This window comes from Orbicella franksi, chromosome 12 (genome assembly GCF_964199315.1).
Source record: "Orbicella franksi chromosome 12, jaOrbFran1.1, whole genome shotgun sequence".
Taxonomy (NCBI): Eukaryota; Metazoa; Cnidaria; class Anthozoa; order Scleractinia; family Merulinidae; genus Orbicella; species Orbicella franksi.
In genome coordinates, this window is record NC_138156.1 from 12,403,558 (window position 1) to 12,424,754 (window position 21,197).

The 21,197-nt window shown below is 40.0% G+C and overlaps 3 protein-coding genes across 3 annotated transcripts in view; 2 read left to right on the top strand and 1 right to left on the bottom strand.

Moving 5' to 3' along the window:
- The window catches only part of LOC145463977 (uncharacterized), a 52,280-nt gene extending 44,043 nt beyond the window's left edge, over positions 1–8,237 (top strand). The window contains exon 2 of the mRNA XM_081447774.1: positions 7,521–8,237. Within this exon, the coding sequence (XP_081303900.1) occupies positions 7,521–8,060 (540 nt within the window). The 3' untranslated portion in view covers positions 8,061–8,237. The remainder of the gene's footprint in view (positions 1–7,520) is intronic.
- Positions 8,238–10,078: 1,841 nt separating this feature from the next.
- LOC145463284 (N-acetyllactosaminide beta-1,6-N-acetylglucosaminyl-transferase-like) lies at positions 10,079–15,151 on the top strand. The gene is made up of 3 exons (XM_081447025.1): positions 10,079–10,304; positions 10,658–10,797; positions 12,135–15,151. Exons 2-3 carry the CDS (start codon positions 10,690–10,692, stop codon positions 13,257–13,259), a joined length of 1,233 nt encoding a protein of 410 aa, XP_081303151.1. The 5' UTR covers positions 10,079–10,304; positions 10,658–10,689; the 3' UTR covers positions 13,260–15,151.
- A 523-nt stretch (positions 15,152–15,674) lies between these two features.
- On the bottom strand, positions 15,675–21,065 carry LOC145463285 (ciliary microtubule inner protein 2C-like). Its single transcript, XM_081447026.1, has 4 exons — positions 20,445–21,065; positions 18,264–18,546; positions 17,046–17,158; positions 15,675–16,553 (listed from the first exon to the last, which is right to left on the bottom strand). The coding sequence occupies exons 1-4, from the start codon at positions 20,507–20,509 to the stop codon at positions 16,418–16,420; spliced, it is 597 nt and encodes a 198-aa protein (XP_081303152.1). The 5' UTR covers positions 20,510–21,065; the 3' UTR covers positions 15,675–16,417.
- Between the last annotated feature and the right edge of the window lie 132 nt (positions 21,066–21,197).

The window sequence follows — 21,197 nt, forward strand, 5'->3', positions numbered from 1 at the left end:
AACCTGTTTGCTTTACATCACATACCCTCAACAGCACAGAGAAGAACTACGCCCAAATTGAGAAAGAGTGCCTTGCAATCGTCTCTTGCATGGATAAGTGGCACCAGTACCTATACGGAAAGCACGACATAACGGTACATACAGATCACCAGCCGCTTGAGACAATATTCAAGAAGCCTCTCAACAAAGCTCCTCGCAGACTGCAAAGAATGATGCTGAAGTTGCAAAGATATCAGTTCACTGTCCGATACAAGAAAGGAAAGGAACTCTACGTTGCGGACACCTTGTCTCGCGCAGCCGTCACTGGTCAGCCCTCCTCCACTGCCAAGCAAGAATGCGAAGTGTTCCGTTTGGAAATAGCTGAGATGGATCTTGAACCAAACCGAGTTACACCCGACACACTCAAACGAATAAGACGAGAAACCGCCAAAGACCCAGTTCTAGCAGCCCTACACACGGTGGTATTGAATGGGTGGCCTTCAGAAAGAAAGGAAACCCCAGAGCACCTGAGACTGTACTGGAATTTCAGAGATGAAATTTCAGTTTATGATGGTGTCCTCTACAGGTCCCATCAAGTTATTGTTCCAGCCACTCTACGAGACGAGATGTTACAGAAAATACACAAAGCACACCAGGGAGCTGACAGCAGTATAAGACGGGCACGCGAGTCCCTGTTCTGGCCAGGAATGCAAGCAGCAATCAGAGAGAAATGTTTATCATGTGGACTTTGTGCCCAATACCTAACTGAGCGACCGCAAGAACCAATGAAATCCCATGAGATACCCACTAGACCGTGGTCCAAAATAAGTGCCGACTTTTTCAGCTGGATGGAAGCAACTACCTCGTTATGGTCGACCATTACAGCGACTTCTTTGAACTAGACCCCCTCAGTGGGAACACATCAGCTAACACAGTTATTCGAGCCATGAAAAGACAATTTGCTCGACATGGAATTCCAGACGAGTGCATAACCGATAACGGCCCACAGTTTGAAAGCCATGAATATTCACGTTTTGCTCGAGAATACGGTTTCATCATACGCAAATCATCACCATACCACAGCCGAGGGAACGGAAAGGCGGAGTCCGCAGTCAAAATTGCAAAGAACATTCTGAAAAAGTCTCGCCATGAGGACCCCTATCTGGCCCTCCTAGCATACCGAAACACACCCCAGCAGGGATACAATTACTCGCCAGCACAACGCCTAATGTCTAGAAGACTGCAGGACATCATTCCCACAGCTCCGCGTCAACTTGTTCCACAGACAGTGTCCCCAAGTCTAGTACAAGAAAACATTGCGGAAAGAAGACGGAGATCTAAGGCCCAGTACGACAAGCGGGTGTCGGCGCCGCTAACCGAGTTCTCAAAAGGAGAAAAAGTGTATGTGAAACCCAGGCCTACGAACAAACACCAACCCTGGATCTATGGGGAGGTAATTGGAAGACCCGCACCAAGGTCCTGCCTCGTGAGCACAGCAATGGGACCAGTCCGGCGAAACCACGCACAAATCAGGGAGGCAAAGGCAGAACCTGCAGTGGGCAACTATGATGAAAAATTGGACCGATTGGAAACTGCATCCCTACCATCTGAAAGTGAACAAACAGAGGAAGCGGATCAGCCGTTGGACCAAGAGCCTACACCGCCACCTCGCCGTTCAACAAGAGAACGTAGACTTCCCTCACGATTCAACGACTTCCTTATGGAATGAACACTTTAATGACTTTCTTGCGGAGATGTAAAGACTTTGTTTACATGAACACTTTAGTTTAATGACTTTCTTGCGGAGATGTAAGGACTTTGTTTACTCATGAACAGTTCAGAGAAATTATGTTTAGGTCCACTATATAATGGACATTCTATTATCGATTTTATCTTCCAAAAGGGGAAAGGTGTTACACTATGCACATTCGCTTGCACCTTTGTATGTTTTAATCATATGCACTTGCATCTTCATTGCACTATACAACATTGTCACGCACGTATCCAGATAGCATGTATTTATTACTTGCAGCAACTTAATAAATTCAGTTTTGAATGTGTTACCGAACGACAAACAAATTTGTCAAAATTCCGAAGCAAAAATTTGAAAGCCAACTTACCGTCATCAACCCGTGCCCTGTTCTCTGATAAAGCACGCTCTTTCAGCCAATCAGAGCGCGCGTTATATGGAAACTTTATTATAAAATAGAATACTATTAAACCGTTTGAAAATTGTTCGGCTCCTAAAAATTATGTTCGGAATGTTTAGCTTCTAATTTCTTTGGAAATTTTCTTGATTTTCGTTTTGAATTTTGTTCGGCTCCTTTGACTTGTAGAATGCGGCTTCTTCGAAAGTGGACTGGAGCCTCGCGACAAGAAACTTACGAGCAGTCCCGGGACGAGTAACCAACTACCTCTGTTCAGATATGGCGGACAAGTCGCCCACTTTCGAATTGGGTAGACATGTAAGTAGACTTTCAGAAATGTCCTTCGTCTTGTTTATACAATTCCCGCGACCTTCACAACGCCGCTTCGCAGCCTAAAATCTCACACTCGCCTCGCCCGCTTAGCTATCCTACCCTGAAACTCATGAGGCCAACTTGTGGCAAGGCTAACATGTAAGTGACAGTCCACTTGCGGAACATAATTCATCAGTGTGACCGAATAAAGTACGAAACACCATAACATAATTTGCACTCTAATTATTTGACCCTAGCTAATAACGCTGCATAGTTCCCAGAGTCCTTTATCTTTCTCCCTCAAACTTCTGCTCCTAGAGTTTATTTTTTAATTTTCTCTTTTTTATTCGGCAACCACGATCGCGACCTTCCTCAAATTTCAAATTACTTTACTAAACTTTATTACAACGGGACACAATTAGAAACTCGAATAACTAACAAAAGAATACCACAAAAACTCCGAGTATTGATAATTAGCCAATAGCTCAGACATTGCCGGGGTGAACGTTCATCTTCACCTCTTGCCACTATCCGCTTTGTAGCTGCGAATTTAGCAGTAGCTTGCCAACTGCCTGCATGAGAATCGAGTAAACATTTTTAAGCTAGTCTCCTCCCTTATAAGAAAATAAAAAAGCTATGATTTTCTTGAATCTTATCACAGTATCTGAAAAAAATAAATCAGACGTAACTGGGTGTGTTAAGGAACTGTCCCCTTCGTGCAACGGGACACATACACCTCAACCTGTCCTAAACTCTGTGCTCTTCCACAGTTTATGAGTTCCAACCCAGCTCGGTCATTTCTCTTCTTACAGTTCTTCGCCAGGCTTCACGAGGTCTTCCTTGTCGCCGCTTTCCGTCAGGTGTCCAATACGAGAATTTTCGCCTTGGTCTCTTTGTAAGACGTGTCCAATCCATTTCCACCTTCTCTTCGTGATTTCTCTGCTGATACAAGGAATAAAAAGTTAGCATTACGCATCAAATTCTTCACGTGCGTGCGAAAACGCTCGGCCGAGCTTTCTGCGTAACCAAAATCTGTGACATAGGATTGACTGTTTCTTGATCCTACTTGGTTTTCTGAGGCCATGAGTTTTCTGAAGTCAAGCCTAAAAGTGGATCTCCCGATTACAATATTATTAAGCTGGCTTGAGCCTGCAATCCCATCAACTTCAAAACGCACATGACTTCCATAAGCTCTAATCTTGAACCCGCGATATGGTCACGTGAGACTGGTTAGCGGATACCTTGTTTTCACGGCTGTTGATTAACCATAACTTGGACCTCTTATATCAAAGATGTATCTATGGAAATAGTGCTACTCTTATTTTTCAAGGTATGGGGCACAGCTCGCGCACGTGCAGTACAAGTGGCAAGTGACAAATCCTTTTAGATCAATGAGTTACCAAATATTCTAAGGTATGGGACTCCGCTCGCTCGGCTTCGGCGCGCAGGAGCTACGCTACAAAGAATACCCTTCGAGGGATTACGTCAGGAAAAAGCCCTATATGGAAATTAACCCTTTTACCCTTCGTTCACTCTTGTCAGAGTATAAAGACACACAAACAGAGGTCTTATTTCTTAATAAAAGGTTTTTAAAATGTTTTAAGCTATGCATTAGTTGTAATCTACTGATTTAATTTTGTCCACTTATTTCCACCGAACATAATAAAATCTATATACATTGAAGTTAGCGAAGAGAATTTGCTACTGTGGCTTTAAGTTTTTATTGTCTGCCTGCTCATGGCTCGGATATACTCAGTAAAGCCCAAATCAGGCCGGCGGTCCACTCTACTTTATAGAATTCTACGCGTATACTATCGCAAATGGTGCAATCTAATTGGCTGAGCTATCGTGTACACGTCACATTTCGTCAGTCAGATGTCTATAAGGTCAACCATCGCCTCAGAAATTGAGAGCGAATCATCTTATTGTTTTAGCAGACTTCTAGCTAAATTTCCCCTAAATAACGATTTCTAATGATTTCTCTACTTAGTATTAAACTCCAAACTTCACACTCGCGGGGACTGGATCGTAATTTCAATTGAAATGAGCAGCTCATCAGTGTCTCCAACAGCGTCGACTTTATAAAATCAAGAAACCGTAAATCTCCTTTATTTAGGCTTCTCATGTATTTAGTTATCTATTTGTTAGTTAAATTTCCTCCAAAATGTCGATGGGGAAAAAACGGAAAAGCGCGAGTGAGACATAAAAGAAAATCGCCCAAAAAATTGCGGGTACGCTAACCCGGCATATTTGTAGAACATGGTATAATAGCTCATGTGCCATGATGGCTAAGCCAATGAAAACTCTTGAATTGAACTATCCGATTATCCAGTTTTTAATAATGAGGAGTATGCTAGACATGTCATGCTTTTTGGAGTTACTTTTGTTAATAGCGTGTGCAGTGTGTTCCATTTTGAACTTGAAAGTGGACTCAGCGCGTGTTTTGAATGGCTTCAAAACAGATTATGATGGATGCAGTTCGTAAAACTATGTTGACTAATTGTCAGTATACATTTCGTACTGGAAATCAGCAGATTTAGTTGTCTTGAAAGCAAAACTGTTTGTGGGGGAAAATTCAGTGCGAGGAGAAATAACGTATTTCGAACGGATGATGTAAAGAATGGCCTCTATTGTGTCATTTGACCAGTTGCGAGGTTGAAGTAGCCAGCGAGGTTGAGCAGCCAAAGTTTTCTTATTTTAAAGGACGACAAAAGCGCCATAATGTCAGACGAAGTGTACATGACAAGAACAAGCAATTCAATCAACACGGAAACAGAGCGAAGGGTTAAGGGCCCATTAACCGATTCCTGCGCCCGCTCGCGCGCGTTGCTAAGGAGGTGAAATTTCACTTCCGGTCACTTACGTCAGCCTGAGCACGGAAAATAAAAACAACTCAAAAACTTGCAAATTCGCATACATTTTAGATGTTTTTCTTTGTGTTTCGCAAAATGCAAAGTAAAAAAAGTACAAGCAAAGACAAAATAAGAGAATGACAGAAAAATAAGGGCAATAGAAAGAGAAAAACTAACTCCGTGTGGCCTTGTTTGATCTTACCGAAGTGCGCTGGTAGTGTAAATTGCGCACGCGCTGATAGGGTAACTTCCAATAGATATCGGGCGCTCTTCCGGTTTCTTTAAATGCCAAAGGAAACACGGTTTTTAATTAAATCCAGCCTTTTTCGACGAATTTCGATTAAAGCCAACGTTGGCAACATAGCTATGCATTCCTTTTTCGAAATCATGCTTTTTTCAAAAAATTACGAATTTTTCAATATTTTGAAATGCTCTCAAAATCTGACCTTTTAGAAATGAAACAAAATCGATGCATGGCGTAATGAGGATTTAAATTAAAATGCTAAATCAATGAAAAAAATCCCGAGAAAGTAATTTGCCTTGGAGCCTTTGCATTTTTTCTGTATTAGTCACATGACCACGGGCGTGGCCTGATGACGTCATCACTAGTGTTACTGATCATGAAAAAGTTGAAACACATGAAATAAACTCTGAACTAACTAAAAATGATGAGGTTATATGAGACTAAATTTTCCTTAGCAACGGCTCGAAAAGATCGGTTAATGGGCCCTTAAGGCCACTCAGGTGATAGTGAACGTAACGAAAAAAATTCGATCGACAAGAATCGCATTTGCGATAGAATACAAGCGTGAAAAAATGAGGTATTTCAAATTTACACACATTGTTGAAACGACGACAGCACCACCGATTGTGAACGTGAGCTACGCGTACCAGATAATCCCCACGAATAAAACCAAGGTAAGAAAAATATATTGCAAAAGTATTGTCGTGGCGAAGATAGCCCATATTTTATCTATTTTATCGAAATATTATGCTGAACATTTTTCTACTTTCCGCGTTGAAAGTAGCCGTTCTAAGGGTATAAAAATGGTACCCAAGTGTCATTTAACACTCCTCGTTTTTTCAGTCCAATTGAAGACTTCTGAGAAGTAAGATTTCTTGTGAAACCGCCTGTAAAAGCTAAATTCGGGGTAGCGGCTTAACGGCTTAACGAACTGTAGCTGTATAAGAATTCGAACTGGTTAGATTCAGCTGTCTATTTCTCGAGATGAGAACCTGCAGATACTGGTAGGTTGTTTTAAAGAGTAACTGGCTTGTGTCGAGCGCAGTCTCAGCAACAGAGTTGTACAGAGCGCGGTCGCATAACTAGTGGGATAGTCTTTCAAGAAAATCTTAAGGTGTAAAAGATAAAAAAGAACGCATATCAAACAAAACTTAATTCTAAGTCTCTGCTAAGTGTGCTAACCTATCGCATGACTTTCTTTTTTAAAACCAACCAGCCGCTTCATACTACAAACTGAACTTTTAAAGGCATAAGATATTACATTTACATTTGAGAAGACTCCCCGCATTAACCTCAGTTGAAAGCTAGTTCCAGTGCAATACCGAGAATACGAATATGGCCTATTGTACGGGATTCGAGCTCACGACCTTTGCATTACCGGTGCAGTGCTCTGCATAAGAAAGAAGAATTTTTAAGGACTTGAGAGATCATAGTAGTTTTGTACACAAGGGTCTTTTATACCTTCGCGATCAGTTTTCAGGCAGCACTTAATTTTAAATAATTCATCTCAACTCCTATTATAGGAAGAAGAGGAAAAAGAAGAGGATGCAGGTGAGAAGCAAGGAGAGAAAGAAGAAGATGATGATGATGATGATGATGATGATGATGATGCTTATGATGATGATAGTGATGTGGATGGTGATTATTATGGTGATGAAAATGAAGTGGAACAAAAAGAGGACATTTTGACTGTCATAAGGAGTGTTCAAGAAGAGAAAATGGAAGAGCATGAGAAGAAAGAGAAGGATCACGATGATGATGACGAAGGAGGTGTTTATAATGATGACGATGACGGTGATCTTAACGTTGATGATGTTGGTGGTGAGGACGATGACGATAATGAAAGTTAACTGGAAGATAAAGAGGACATTTTATCTCTAATCAGGAGAGTTACTGCAGTTCTTGAGGAGAGGAAGAAAGAGCAAGATGGCGGTGATGGTGGCAGTGGAAGTGATGACGACGGCAGTGGTAATGGTGACAGTGGAGGTGATAATGACAGCAGTGGTGATGGTGACGGTGGAGGTGATGATGACAGTGGGGATGATGACGGTGATGATGATAATGGTTGTTGTGATAACGATGACGATGATGGGAGTGAAACTTGAAGAGGATATTTTAACTGTCATCAGAAGAGTTCTTGCAAATCAAGAAGAGAAAATGAAGGAGCTTGAGGAGGAACAGAAGAAAAAGGACAATGACGATGATAATGAAGATGAAAGAGACGACGACGAAGACGAAGATGAAGATGATGACGATGACGATGATGGTTATGAAGGGGACTGTGATAGTGATGGTGATGACGCTGACAAAGAAGAACAACAATACGAAAAACACGTGAACATTAAAGAAAAGGAACTAGAAGACGAAGCGGGAAAGGTCAAGGAAGAGAAACAGGAAGAGGAGAAGAGAGAAAAGTACGAAGCGAAGCTTAAGGAATGTGAAGAGGAAGAGGGAGAGGAGACACTGCTAAAAGAACGGCCAAAGATTATTAAAACGCGTAGAAGACGCAATATCATAGTAGGGTAGCTGTGCAGCAAAATTGTCAAAGCTTTCGTTAAAAAGAAAATTCTTTTGTAATACATTACAAAGGACTTTAAAATCCAATCCAGTAGACTTTCTGAAGTCCACTCTTTTGTAATAACGTATCAAGAAAAGCGAGTCTATTTTGCTGACAAAAAGGCTTTATTAGGTGGCACACTAATACAATCCAAAAATGACCCTGTATGGCCAATTTTGAACCAAACCAGTGGACGTTCTGAAGTCCACTCTTTTGTTATTACGATTAAATGTTATCTATTAAGTGTGTCACCGTAGAGAATAAATCAAGTTCTTAATCAAACCATGAAGTGTGGTAACTGTATTTCGTTTAGTAGCATGCATTTCCCTCTATTAAGCCCTTAATTGTTCTGTTTTAGGAATTAATCTAAGATAATTAATACCCTATCCCATTTTAATAGGAAATTTTAGAAATATCGAAAAGGCTGGAAAAAGCTTTTCAAAGCGGAAAAAAAAACAATCTTTCCGGCGGTTTTCCTCTGGCTTCTTAAGACCTCTGGAAGAAATCAGAATTTGAGCCAGGATTAGTCACAGCGGTTACGCTCTACGCATGTTAAAAACTGTCATTAATCTTTTAGGCATGCGCAAGAACAAACCAGAACCAGGAGTTCTGGTTTCTGTTTTTGACTTTGTCAAGAGCGTCGAATGTTCGGTCACCGGCACTGCATACCAAGACCGCGCGGGCTTCGACGCGGTCGTTAATTTGAAAATCAGCATTTCATATATCCTCCTAAACAGAGCTGCCCTTGCCCGCTTGCACCAACATGAGACCAAGGCAAACAAATCATTCTTTGCAATCATTTTTCAGTCTCACCCTTCTCAACAAGATAGTGTTCCTGTTATGATTCCTGTGATCGCACCCCCTCCCCCTATGTAAAACATTCCTCATGTTAAAGATTACACATGTTTAAGATTCACCGTTCGCCGTTGACCCGGCTGTCCCCCGCTCTTCATTCCTCGTTTGCGTTTTTCTGTTTCAAGATAGATCACCAATATTTCAAAATTAAAATGATATCTCCCTTGGATTTCAATCGAATGTTGTCAAATTTTCAAGATTGGTAAAGGACACAATTATCTAGGTGGTAAACTAATAAAGTTTTCAATTTATGAAATGTTGTCTCTGTTATTCAGTTATGCCATTAATAATAGTTAATATTAGTAATCTTTTTCATATTTTCAGAGGTTTGTCACCTGAAAAACTTGCTTATGGAGAGGATGGACTTAAATCAATACCCTGTTTCAGACCTGCCTTATAATTAGTTACCCAGTTCACACTGATAATAAAGGCATTGTGAAGGGCTTTTGTTGATGGTCTTATCGATAATGAAGAAAAGAGCTTCTTCTAAAAAACATACCTAATTCAAGACTAGAGTGCAAAAACCATACCCTATTTGGTATCAAAATAGCCAAAATCAATACCGTATTTCTTAAGGTTAGGGTTAGGGTTAGGGTTAGGGTTGATAGTCATCTAGGCCTCTGAATCAACCTTGTTCAGAGCTCCGTTTAATTTTTTCATTTTAGTTTTTCAGGTATTTTTACAGCACTATCGACAGTCTTACCCTTGTAAAGCCTCCGTAGGAAAGGCTACCAATCGCCGGAGCATGCGCCATGGTTTCCTGCTTTTTTTTTTTTTTTTTTTTTCTCAAGGGGATTTTTACGGTGGCTTGTTTTTCTGGCCTCCGTTCTAATCGCTTTTCTATTGTAAGCGGTTGCTCAGCTCCGTCATTATCTTCATCGCGCGCCAAAAAAACTATATAAAGCCACCTTAAATGGTACGCTATAGTTGTATTTTGGGTTTTTGGTCCAAAGTAGTGGCACCCTAGCCCAGGATAGAAATCGCTCCAGCTCAGCACGAAATTTGATGAGACAAATCTTTAAGGTAATAAAAAATTTGACAGTTATAACTTGTGATTTTTTTTTTGTTCGTGTTCGTGGTCTTAGGCAGCTCGTTTCATCCGCGATACTCAGCTGGAACTGCATGCCGGGAAACGTGATGCCCGGTAAGGCCTGTCGGTTTTTGTGTTGCGAATATTTTTGTGGCGACGATCGTCATATTGAAAAGATATATTTAATTGGGTCAATGAGTAGAGATATTTTCAAGTGGATTAGCAGTTTAAGAATATGTATTGTTACTTGGAGATGAAAACTGTTCAGCTGCCGAAAATCGGAGTAAGCTAACAGTCTCTTCAAGCTGTGCGATATTAGCCAACTCAGGTGAACTATATCCTCACTTTTAAAAACTTTTATATAACGGCCGAATTTAGACCAATTTATACTAGAGACGAATTATCCGTCAGAGATGGGTATCTCGTCTCTGGTATAAATTCGGCCATCACAATGGTACACAGTGATGGAACATTTTGATATTTGAAAAAAAGCATCTTCATTACTAGGGCTTTTCCACTGAAATTTGGAAGTCATTTCGGACAGAATCAGTTACCGTTTCAGCATGTATACCGATGTATGAATCTCCAACTTTGTGAGACCTGAGGTCTAGCAAAGCCTATATTTTTCGTAGAACTAAAGCTATGTCTTCCCCCTTATCAGCTGCTTTTTTTGTCCAACAGAAATAAGGTACTAATTCTGTAAGAACTGCAGGATGAGAAGAAACAGAACCAAAGGGATAGTCATCTGGCTTTTTCTTACTGTGGTGGCAACATATTCTTTGTGCTTGTTAATGTGCCAGTATTACAAGTATATCAAAAAGGTAATGTGAATGCACTATACGCCATGAAGCCAATTTGGGATCCTTAATTGTGATCATGGGACATAGACATACTTTTAGACAGTTTATTTGCTTGGTCACACACTTAGTTATGGTATCGGTGCGTCCCATAGACTTGATAAGCAGAGTCTGCGGGACGCACCAGCTAGTTTACAGGTGCACCAAGAAAACAAAATAACAAAGTAGAAATGTATGTACAATTGGTTATAAAATATTAAACTAAACTATCTAAGAATATATAACTATTTAGTAAATAAACCCCTTCAGGTGGCTGGTAATGTAACATAAAGTAACCAATAAAATTGCACCAAAATTAATGGGTGGGTTATAAATATAAATATCTAAGAGTGTATAAGAATATATAAACAATAGCCTCCATTTGGTGGAAAATATGCTCAGATATTTGTCTGCGGACATTATCTGTTCCAAGAAGCGAACTGTGAGCTTTGAGAAACAGATAATGTCCAAGGACAAATATCCGAGTATATTTTTGCGCAAAATTGGGGGCTATTGTCTTTATTATCCTTCAAATATTTTTCACAACACATGCAGTTTTGAAAATAGGGGAATATCCTCAGTTATTCCCCAGTTTTAGATGGGGAATATTCGGTCATGTGACACATTTAGACCAATTGCGTGTGAGCAACAATATTGGATGGATTATAAATAAGAATATCACTAGATTTGATTTCTTTTTAAGACTGTAATGTTACAAACTGTCCTTTGACAATTTTCAAAAAGAACTTTTGGTGCATTAAATGATGGGAATCTGTTCATTTAAAAGCTAATAATGCATGAACCATTTTTTGAGGAAATTGCAATGTTTTTTGTACCAAGAAGGGTCTTCACAGACTGAAGAGTTACAGGTAGTTGTCATCAATTAGCCCGATTGTTTGATAGAACTTTTCCACCTTCCACATGACTGGGGCCAACTTTGTCACAAATATGGCATGGTCGCCAAGCTAGAATCTTAAATCTTGTAGCCAAGACATCTGGTTACGGATTGAGAGAAAGCAGATGTGGAAACCTCAAGCTCAAAAACCAGTGTTTCTCAAGCAGTTAAGATAAACTTTGGAACTTAAGGAGAAGCAAATAGGAAGAAGAGTTTTTGAAGGTTGCTTTGAGGCAACTTTGGCAAGATTGGACCATTTTTGTGGAATATAAAGAAGTTTGATTGTAGGCTGTTGGCCCATTGGGTCATCCACCTTTGTTTTTCTGTGCATAGTGGAAGCAATACACCAGTCAAGAAAGTATACATAACTTACTTAAAGCTCTCTCCTCTTGATTTTTGGAACTTATTAAAGTATTTTTCCTCATAGGATCCAACAACATGGTCAGAATGTCAGGAGATCATTAAAGAAAGTTTTCTCTCATCACTCCTACAAGACAGCATATGTAGCAATGAAAAACCCAGCGATGAGGACGTGTTTTCAAAATACAAAGGAAAGGATTGTGATTTAGTGAGAAGGGAACTTTTTCCACACCCTACCCCCACACAAGAAGAGAGGAACTTCCCCATTGCTTATGCAGTGGTTTTATTCAAATCTGCAAACTTGGCAGAGAAAGTTTTACAATCTGTATATATGCCTCACAATACCTATTGTATCCACGTGGATGTAAAATCGTCAGATACTTTTCGCAATGCAATGAAGGCTATGACTGATTGCTTAGATAATGTCTTCTTTACCAGTAAACGAGTTGATCTCGTATGGGCCCATGTTAGTACACTTTACGCTCAGCGCAACTGTTTAAGAGAGCTAATGGAGAGCCCAGTTAAGTGGAAATATTTTATGCACATTTCAGGGCAGGAATTACCCCTTTATACAAATGCTGAAATTGTTCATGCATTGGCAATGCTGAATGGGTTTAACAACATCGAAAGCTTTGCTATTCCGCCAAACAACTGGGGCCGAATGCAGTATTCTCATGAGTTAATGAAAGTGAAAGGCCGAGAATTTCATAGAAGCTACATAATGATAAGAACAGAGGTGACAAAACAGCCACCACCTTGGAGTATTAACCTTCAAAAAGGCTCCAACTTTGTCGCCATTACAAGAGAAGCAGCTAACTACATTCTACACAACCAGGTGGCGATAGACTTTTTAGACTGGCTAAATGACACTGCTAAACCTGATGAGACATTCTATTCATCTCTCCAACAACATCCGGGATTCCCAGGTGGTATCCATGGTGATCAGCCTGAGTGGATTCTGCGTGCAGTGAGTTGGCAGATGGAGAACACGTGTTATGGCAGGTGGATCCGGGGTGTGTGTTGGGTCACAATGCGTGATCTAATCTGGATTCTGGGTTCAACTATGCGGCAGAAGCTTTTCGTAACAAAGATTCCGTTTGAGTATCGAGATGATCTCCTCAAGTGTTTGTCCATAGCGAGAAGGACAAGGAAATATGGCCAGGATGTATTCCATGTTTCTGGAGTGTTATAAGGACACCATGAGGATAAATGCTAAAGCTAAACTTCCACGTGGACCACAGGCTCACTTAGCTGGAGTTTATTCTGGATTCCTTGGCATGAAGCCAACAGGAGCATTGCTACTCCTGGATGGGATGCTAGTCCATCATAGGTTTTTAAGCTAAAACCATTTACAAGTCTGGTTTTACTGACAGCATATGCTTACTAGTACACATTTACACTTCTGGGTGGAGAACAACATTGGATGTTTTCCATTATGTTAGACCGACTGGTTAGAGACCAGTGGGATTGAGGTGGGGTACACCCAAAATACGGACATTTTTGCAAAAATTCTCACTCCCAGGATTTAATTTCAAACCTTGGAAAACTGTATATCCCTGTAAAGCTTATGGATCAAAGGTTCTGAAAAAAAGTGTTTTAGGTCTCAAATCTTAATGAAACATTAGTCTTTTCAGGTGCAAATGACATTAATCTCTTTTTAATGATATTCAACTGAAAGGAATGGCTTTAACCATTTTCCATTCATTTTCCCAATCCCCCACATTGTGAGAATCTACTAGAGAGAAGTAGGACAACAAACCGATTTGTTAAAACATAATGGAAGATTTAGGTTTGACAAGTCAGACCGATAAAAGTGGAGCACCACTGGAGGTGGTCCACTTTAATGAACTGTACCAGACCAAAACAGACCTTTCCATTTGGCTTTCCATTTGACTTTCAACCGGCATAATGGAATTAAGCACCCAATTGGGTCTGTGAGAGTTAAGTGTCATGCCCTGAGAGACGATACTGGAACCTGTTACCTGTTAAAACTTAATTTGCTGTCAGAACAACACTTTCAAACCTTGTCCTAAAATCTACTTTGTACATTTATTTATTTATTATTTATTTGTTTTTTTTATTTTATTTAGCTCTGCTCTCCTTGATTTGTTCAGGAGTAACTTAATGTAACTGTAGGCTAACTCGAAAACTTCCCAGTTATTTAACCTCCAGGCTCAATATTTGTACTTTTTTTTAGTTTGTGTGTGTGTTAGTTATATATATTTATAATATAAATAGGACCCTGTGCACGCTCTGATTGGTCAAAACCCTATGTTTTATTAGAGTATAAAACATTGAAAAAGTGTGTTATTTTTTTTCGCCACATTACCTCTATATCATAAATAATAATAATAATAATAATTATTATTATTATTATTGTTATATATTTAACAAATAAAGACACCTAAGCCATGTATTACACTGTGATAAAACACGATGGGCATTTGAGAACACGAGGGAAAGGAAGAAAACACGAGCCACAGGCAAGTGTTTTCTACATTTCTTGAGTGTTCTCAAATGTGCGGAGTGTTTTATCACAGTGTAATACACAGCTTAGGCTTCTTCATTTGCTTTATGATATAGAGATAATGTGGCGAAAAAATAATAAAACAAGTTTTTTCTATGTTATATACTCTGATAAAATATAGGTTTTTGACCAATCAGAGTGCGCGTAGGGTCCTATCTATATTATAAAGTGCAATAGCAATAGCAAAGCAAATGAAGAAGCCTAAACCGTGTATTACACTGTGATGAAACACTCCAGACATTTGAGAACGCTCGAGAAATGTAGAAAACACGAGCCACTGGTGAGTGTTTTCTACATTTCTCATGTGTTCTCAAATGTCCGGAGTGTTTCATCACATTGTAATACAGGCTTATTTATTTGTTAAATAAAATTGTCATAAAGTACAAGAGCGAATAAAGTTGTTGTAAAGTTGTGAGGTTGTAAAGTTGCAGAACAATAATTATTATTTTCTAATTAAGATGTCTGATTTGTATTTATCACTGGACAGATCTTTCCAGCATAAATAAAGTATTTATTATTATTATATTGTATTTGTGAATTCCATAAATCTTGGAAAAATTCACCAAAAAAGTCATGAAAGTTCATGAGACCTTCCACTATAGACCATTTTACAATAATATTGTCTGTTCAGTGGCCTTTGAATAGCAGGGAGGCTGGAGGTTAAGACCTGATTAAGACCTCACTGCTTTTGTTGTGTAAAATTAAGCTGTTCTTGTCTTAACTAATTTTCATTTAAATGAGAAAAGCAAAGGTCTTCCTCAGAGCAAGGTCACCTCCAGCCTCACTTCCATTCATAGGCCAGGTACCTAAGCACAACTGTAAAATGGTCTGAACAATCTTCATTACCATCTTGGTGGCCTTTGATCCACACCACGCTCAGCGAACATTTTATTGGCATGGCGGCGCTAACCAAATGTATTTTTTTTTCCTGAAAAAGCAAGGTTTCAAACCAGTACCATTGCCTTGGGATCTATGGGCTTTTCGTCTTGGAAGCCTAATATATAGATTTACCCAAGCCTAAAAGTGGAGTTCCTGATTACAATAAATTGACCTGGCTTGAGCCTGCGATCTAATTGAAAACCGCGATCCACGATCTAGCCACCTTGACCATGAAAGGAAGAGTTGCATAGTTTTGTATTTCTATGCAAGCATGTGGTTCTGATCTTATAGTTATGGTGCTCCGCTTGGCGACCCTTTGGGGCCATGGAGCTAACTGATTAGTTTTTCGCTTTTGAGCCTTTGCCCTTGGTTCAACGGCTGTTTCTGGTTTCAGTGGATTGGTTGCCCACGCTGTGCGTATGCAAATGACACCCAAATAACGGCATATTTACTTTACATCTATGAAATCTCGGAGAGATGATCGGAAAATGGTGCTAAAATGAATGAAAAACATGAGAATGTTAAAATTTCTACGTCAGATCTCTTCTTAACCTTGCCAGTTTTCCTTGGTGCAGGGTGCGTTCCTTTGGGGTGATCTGGATCAGGATCAGTGATCCAAGATCACTCGGATCATGTTGCATCAAAGGAACCGACGAATTCACTCTGGTCACGGATTCATCGGTTCCTTTGATGAACTATGAACCGAGTGATCTTGGATCACTGACCCTGCTCCAGATCACCCCAAAGGAACGCACTCTCAGTGTCCAGATGAAAAAGATTTTAGCGCATACGAGCGAAAATAGGAACGAAACGCAGAACACTGATGTTTTGTTAACAAATTTATTTCAAAACTCATTTAATGCTCACTCAAATAAATAACCAAAATATCAGTTAAACTATGTACAATTGACCATTCAAAACACTTATTTAATATTCAGCCCAGATTATCTTTTCTCGAAGAACACGTCGCGTATTCGGCGTGTTTCCACGGAAGACTTGGCGAGCGGTTCGATCTTCATTGTCCGGTAGACTTTGTTGGCGTAAGCTAAAGCTCTCTCTTCGTTCATGGACTTGCCCTCTCTGGTCATAAACAACAAAAAATAACTACAATCATTCACGGGATCAAGTGGACATATTCGTACAATGAAATAAGGAAAAATACTCTTAACCTTCTGTGTAGGCTGTGTACATCCGCCCCCTCCCCGTAAAATAAATTCCTCTCTTCTATTTTTTATTTTTTATTTTATTTTATTTTTTTTTGAGGGAAGGGGGCGAATGTACCCAGGCTACTATCTGTGTATCTCTCAAGCTTCGTCAGGGATTGCGCATCTTGAGAAATTTGTGCTAAGCATCAAGTTCTGTTTGCAGAGTCAGCCTCGATGTTCTTCAACAGTCTTCGCTCTTGCTCTTTTGTTTCGTCTCACCTCGCGTCGTTTACCATCGTGTTTATCATAATGTACTCTTTCTATTCCCAATGTTCTTTGTGTTCTAGCTCAAGTTTGAGTTTAATTTTGAAAAAAATTCTAGTTCTACATTTGAAGATACTTATTAAGTTTTGTAACGATTACTTACGCTGGTATTCTATGGGACTTGGTGTCGTGAAATAGTTTTGGTAGAATAAATATTCTCACTGGTGGGACTGTGTCTGTTCTGTCTTTGTAGTGATCTCGGTGATATTGTGCAGCCTGTAAAGAAAATTTCAAAGCCAAATCAGTGAGAGAGAATGATCAGTTTGGTGTCTGCCTTATGACTGTAAGACTTGTGCAGGGGTTGTCCTTAGATTTGCTGCGGTGAATTGCGTGTGCTATCGCAGTTGACTAAGGAATGACGCCTTGAAAAAAGTGACGCCTGGTGACGAGGTAACACTGTGTGAGAGAAGTCTGAGTCTGAGGTTGTTTCCAGGGCACTCTCGCGCTTACTTTCTCTTTTTCCCTTTCGTGCTGCAAGGTGGATTTTGGAGCACTTGCGCTTAGCTAACAATGCTAAGATCAGAACTATTCTCTAGCCATTAACCCTTTGACTACCACATTTTCACCCCAAAATGCCATTTTTAACCGTTAAATCAGTTTTTTAGCTGTCATGACGCGAAATGGGTCTCAGCTTTGCTGAAAAAGCTATTTTGCCAAAAAGATAGATTTCCCGAAGATCAGGTACAAAAATGTGCAATATTTCAATTTGGTGCATGCGCATAAGCCAAAATTTGGACCCTTTCCTTTCCTTTTTGTCGGCCCTTTTGCTCTTGCTACCTTTTGCGTTGCATATTCTTTCTGGCTGCCGTAAAAAGTTGGGTGTTAATTATATGGGCAAAGCCTAGAAATGGGACCTTGATCAATTATAGGTATAGTGGGCCATTTTACTACCATTTTTGCACCGAAAGTGATAACGTTGTTTTTCAATTTGCTACGTCAGAATGCCGTCGATATCCAAAACCGACCGTTGTGAGGATAGATCGATCCTAGCACTACTATCAGGCCAGAATATCTGGTGACCTTTAAATTGATGACGTCACAAGTGGTACAAAGAGCACGACCACTCAGGACGTGTATACACGTCCTTGTGGGTCAAAGGGTTAAGAATCCTTAAAGTGATCCACACCCGAATTCTCACAGATTCAACTATCAAAGTCTAAATTGTTCAGCAATCACATGAAGACAACAAAGAGATATATGAGAAGCAATTCTGTCGATGCACCTCTAAACTATTGGAAGTAACATCAAATGAAATGTATGGAAACCTGTAAGGAGAATTGATATTTTAAGCTAAGGAATGTTTCTGGCGAGGCAAACATACCTTATCGTATTTTTTGATAGCTCCATCTCTGTCATCAAGATTCAGATGCTTGTATTTAGGTGCCGCAAGCCATCGATCACGTGAGCTTGTGCGTGCCCCTAATACGTGATCAGGGTTGTTTGTGTAGTAAGTTGGAAAGGGCAGAAATTTATCCCCACCCCTCCCCATACGTTCTTTACTTGTGTTCAGTGCTACGGCACGATAATCTTGAAACCAGCGGCCTGTTGTGTTTCCAAAAGTTTCACCGTAAGTGTACTTTACCTGCGGAGTGTATCCACTGTAACTATAAAGAAGTAAGTTAAAAGAAATTAATCGCGCAGAACGAAATGGTCTTCACTCTACTCCAAGGTTTTTTTCCCTTCCTCTTTTCTCGGTAAACTAGTCTCCGGGTTTCCTCTGACGTTCAAGTTATGGCAACCATCTGACTGGAATGAATAACGATTTTCGGACATCTTTTTTACACTTCAACCAGCTCATAGAAACTGCATAAGGTAGTCCGGGATGTGAAGAATGTTTTGCACGTATGAATGTTGGCCCAGCAGTTTACTCAGAAATTTTGAAACGCAGCGTAAGAGTATAAAAAAATGTCCAGGTTTTTATCAAAACAATTGACTGAAGCCTAGTTCTCCCTAGCGACGCAGCACAAGACTCTCTGCGAACACTGACTGAGAAACGCGGTAAGGAACAAAAATGTGGGCACAATGAGCAATTAAAGTGTTTTTTGTTCCTTGTACCTGTGCTTGCGTTTTTAAATGTCTGAATGGATAGCTGAATGGACTCTTTTGATTGCACCTATTCTTGCGTCACTTGTGTAAACAGGTACTACGTCGTGTTTCACGTTCCCCAAACTTCCTAGAGAAAACTAGCCTGACTGGAAAGGACATGGAACAAGCAAGAGAATCATCTAGTCCAGTTTCTAGAACGTGAAGGGGCAAAACTGATTAAAAAGATCAGTCGTATCGAGACGTACAGTCAGTTGGCCATCTTGTAGGTCTCGTAATTTTTATCTTCCATCGTAGGCAAAATTTTTCGGCTAGAAAGTAAATATGTTCATGATGTTTTCAAGCCAATGCCACATCTTATTTAGCAATTTAACTTACATATCTTTTTTATAGTCCGAAAAAAAAACGTGTCCTTTTTTCACAAAGATCTGAAAGACCTGAAAGGATGAGATTTTGACAATCCGTCCGTCTCGCAGCCCAAAGCAAATGCTTGTTACCATTATTCGTAAAAATGTTCAAAACGCAGTGAAAACGCGTTGGTATGTTCGTAAGTGCTAACAAAAGTTTGTTAAGTTCTGCTCCGAAGCAAAAAAGAAAAAGACAAAACAAAAGAAAGTAGTGAGATTCCTCGTTTTTCGCAAACAGCCTGAGCTGCAGAATTTGCAAACCCCACCATCAAAAATAAAGGAAAGTATATATCAATATATTAAGCAAAAGTTTTACACGACTAGGACGCCGAAAGAAGTCTCTAAAATACAAAGGAACGGGGCGAAGAACAGCTAAGAACGAGACAGAAGCGCGAGGAGCGAGAGGGAGCGTGGGGCTGCGCCGAAAGCCGAAATCCACTGTTTGCATCATAACAGAAATTTCTGTTTATCAAGGTTCCTCAAGGCATTGTTAGGGTCAATAGTTGTTTTAAAGAGGTACAAATCTGTCTGGCTTATCGAGTCATTTCTTACGTGTGCGGTGTTTGATTGATAGATCTTAGCGCAGGCTCATTTTACCCGCTCGGCGGGTGATCAGGCATACCATCCTTAGAAACAAAATACAATTTTGGTTTTTTGAGGGAAATTGGGTTCAAACGATCTCAAATATTATGGATAACATTTTGGCTGAGAGCCCATAAGATGACTGAATTCGCCATTATAACCTTGAACTTAACAATCCATATGAATTGACGCTCATTCAATGGCACGTTGTAACAAAACTTCTGATGAATTTGCATACCACTAAAAGAAGTCTGAAAATATTTAACCAGAAAAACATTACCCCAGAACTGCAGTGTGAGGAACAAATGATATAGCTGCTAAGGTACTTTCCATCAATGGCAGTTTTTTCATGCATATCGAGATAATTGATTTGACCTGGCCCTAGAGATGCGAGTTGTGTTCGAGGTAGCGTTATTAGAATGTTGACACTTCTCGCGCGATAGATTTGTGCTTCAGCGCTTATCACTTACCCTGGTACATGTCTCGGATGGCGGTACATCTCCATGTTGGTTGTCAGAAGAGTCAATTTTTCCATGTTAAATCCGAAATGATGTGTTCTATTCTTGTTGATCAAGTGGAAGGTCGCCGGTATAGTAATTACAAAGGTTTACGAACTTCTCGTGCTCACTACCAGCGAGCTGTCGGCGTTGCTAGGAACAAATTGAAAATTTGCAATTCAATGACCTCAGGAGAGCTTCTTTTGCAAGCAACCAGTCACGCATGAAATGTAATTATAATTGTCTGAATTTGTAACACCTGGCGTCTACACCGGATTAAGATAACCATAACAAAAGTTCTGCGTTCACACTAGTCGCAGTCGCATCTTTCAAAGTTGCCTCCAGTGAGGACAAGGCCAAAGAAAATGCGATTTGACCTTGAAATATTTCTCCAAGCACTGACATGATAAGACAACTATTGGGCTTGTTTATCTTGGGAAACAAATCACTTATGAGACGAATTAATAGGCAAAGCAAACATGGGAAATATAAAGGGAAAATAAATTTCAGACGACATAAAAATAGAATTATGCGCCGCAGAGACGCATTAAAAGACAGGCGCATTATTCCTGCTCTGTCAACCGCTCAAAAAATCTGTAAAAATGCACGTCGCAACGTGCTGTAATTTCAATGCCCCAATTTTTCTGGAAGTACCGCCCCCCCCCCCCCCCCCCCACCTTCCCCGCCTCTACTTAGGAGGAGGAGACGATCGCAAGGATCATAACA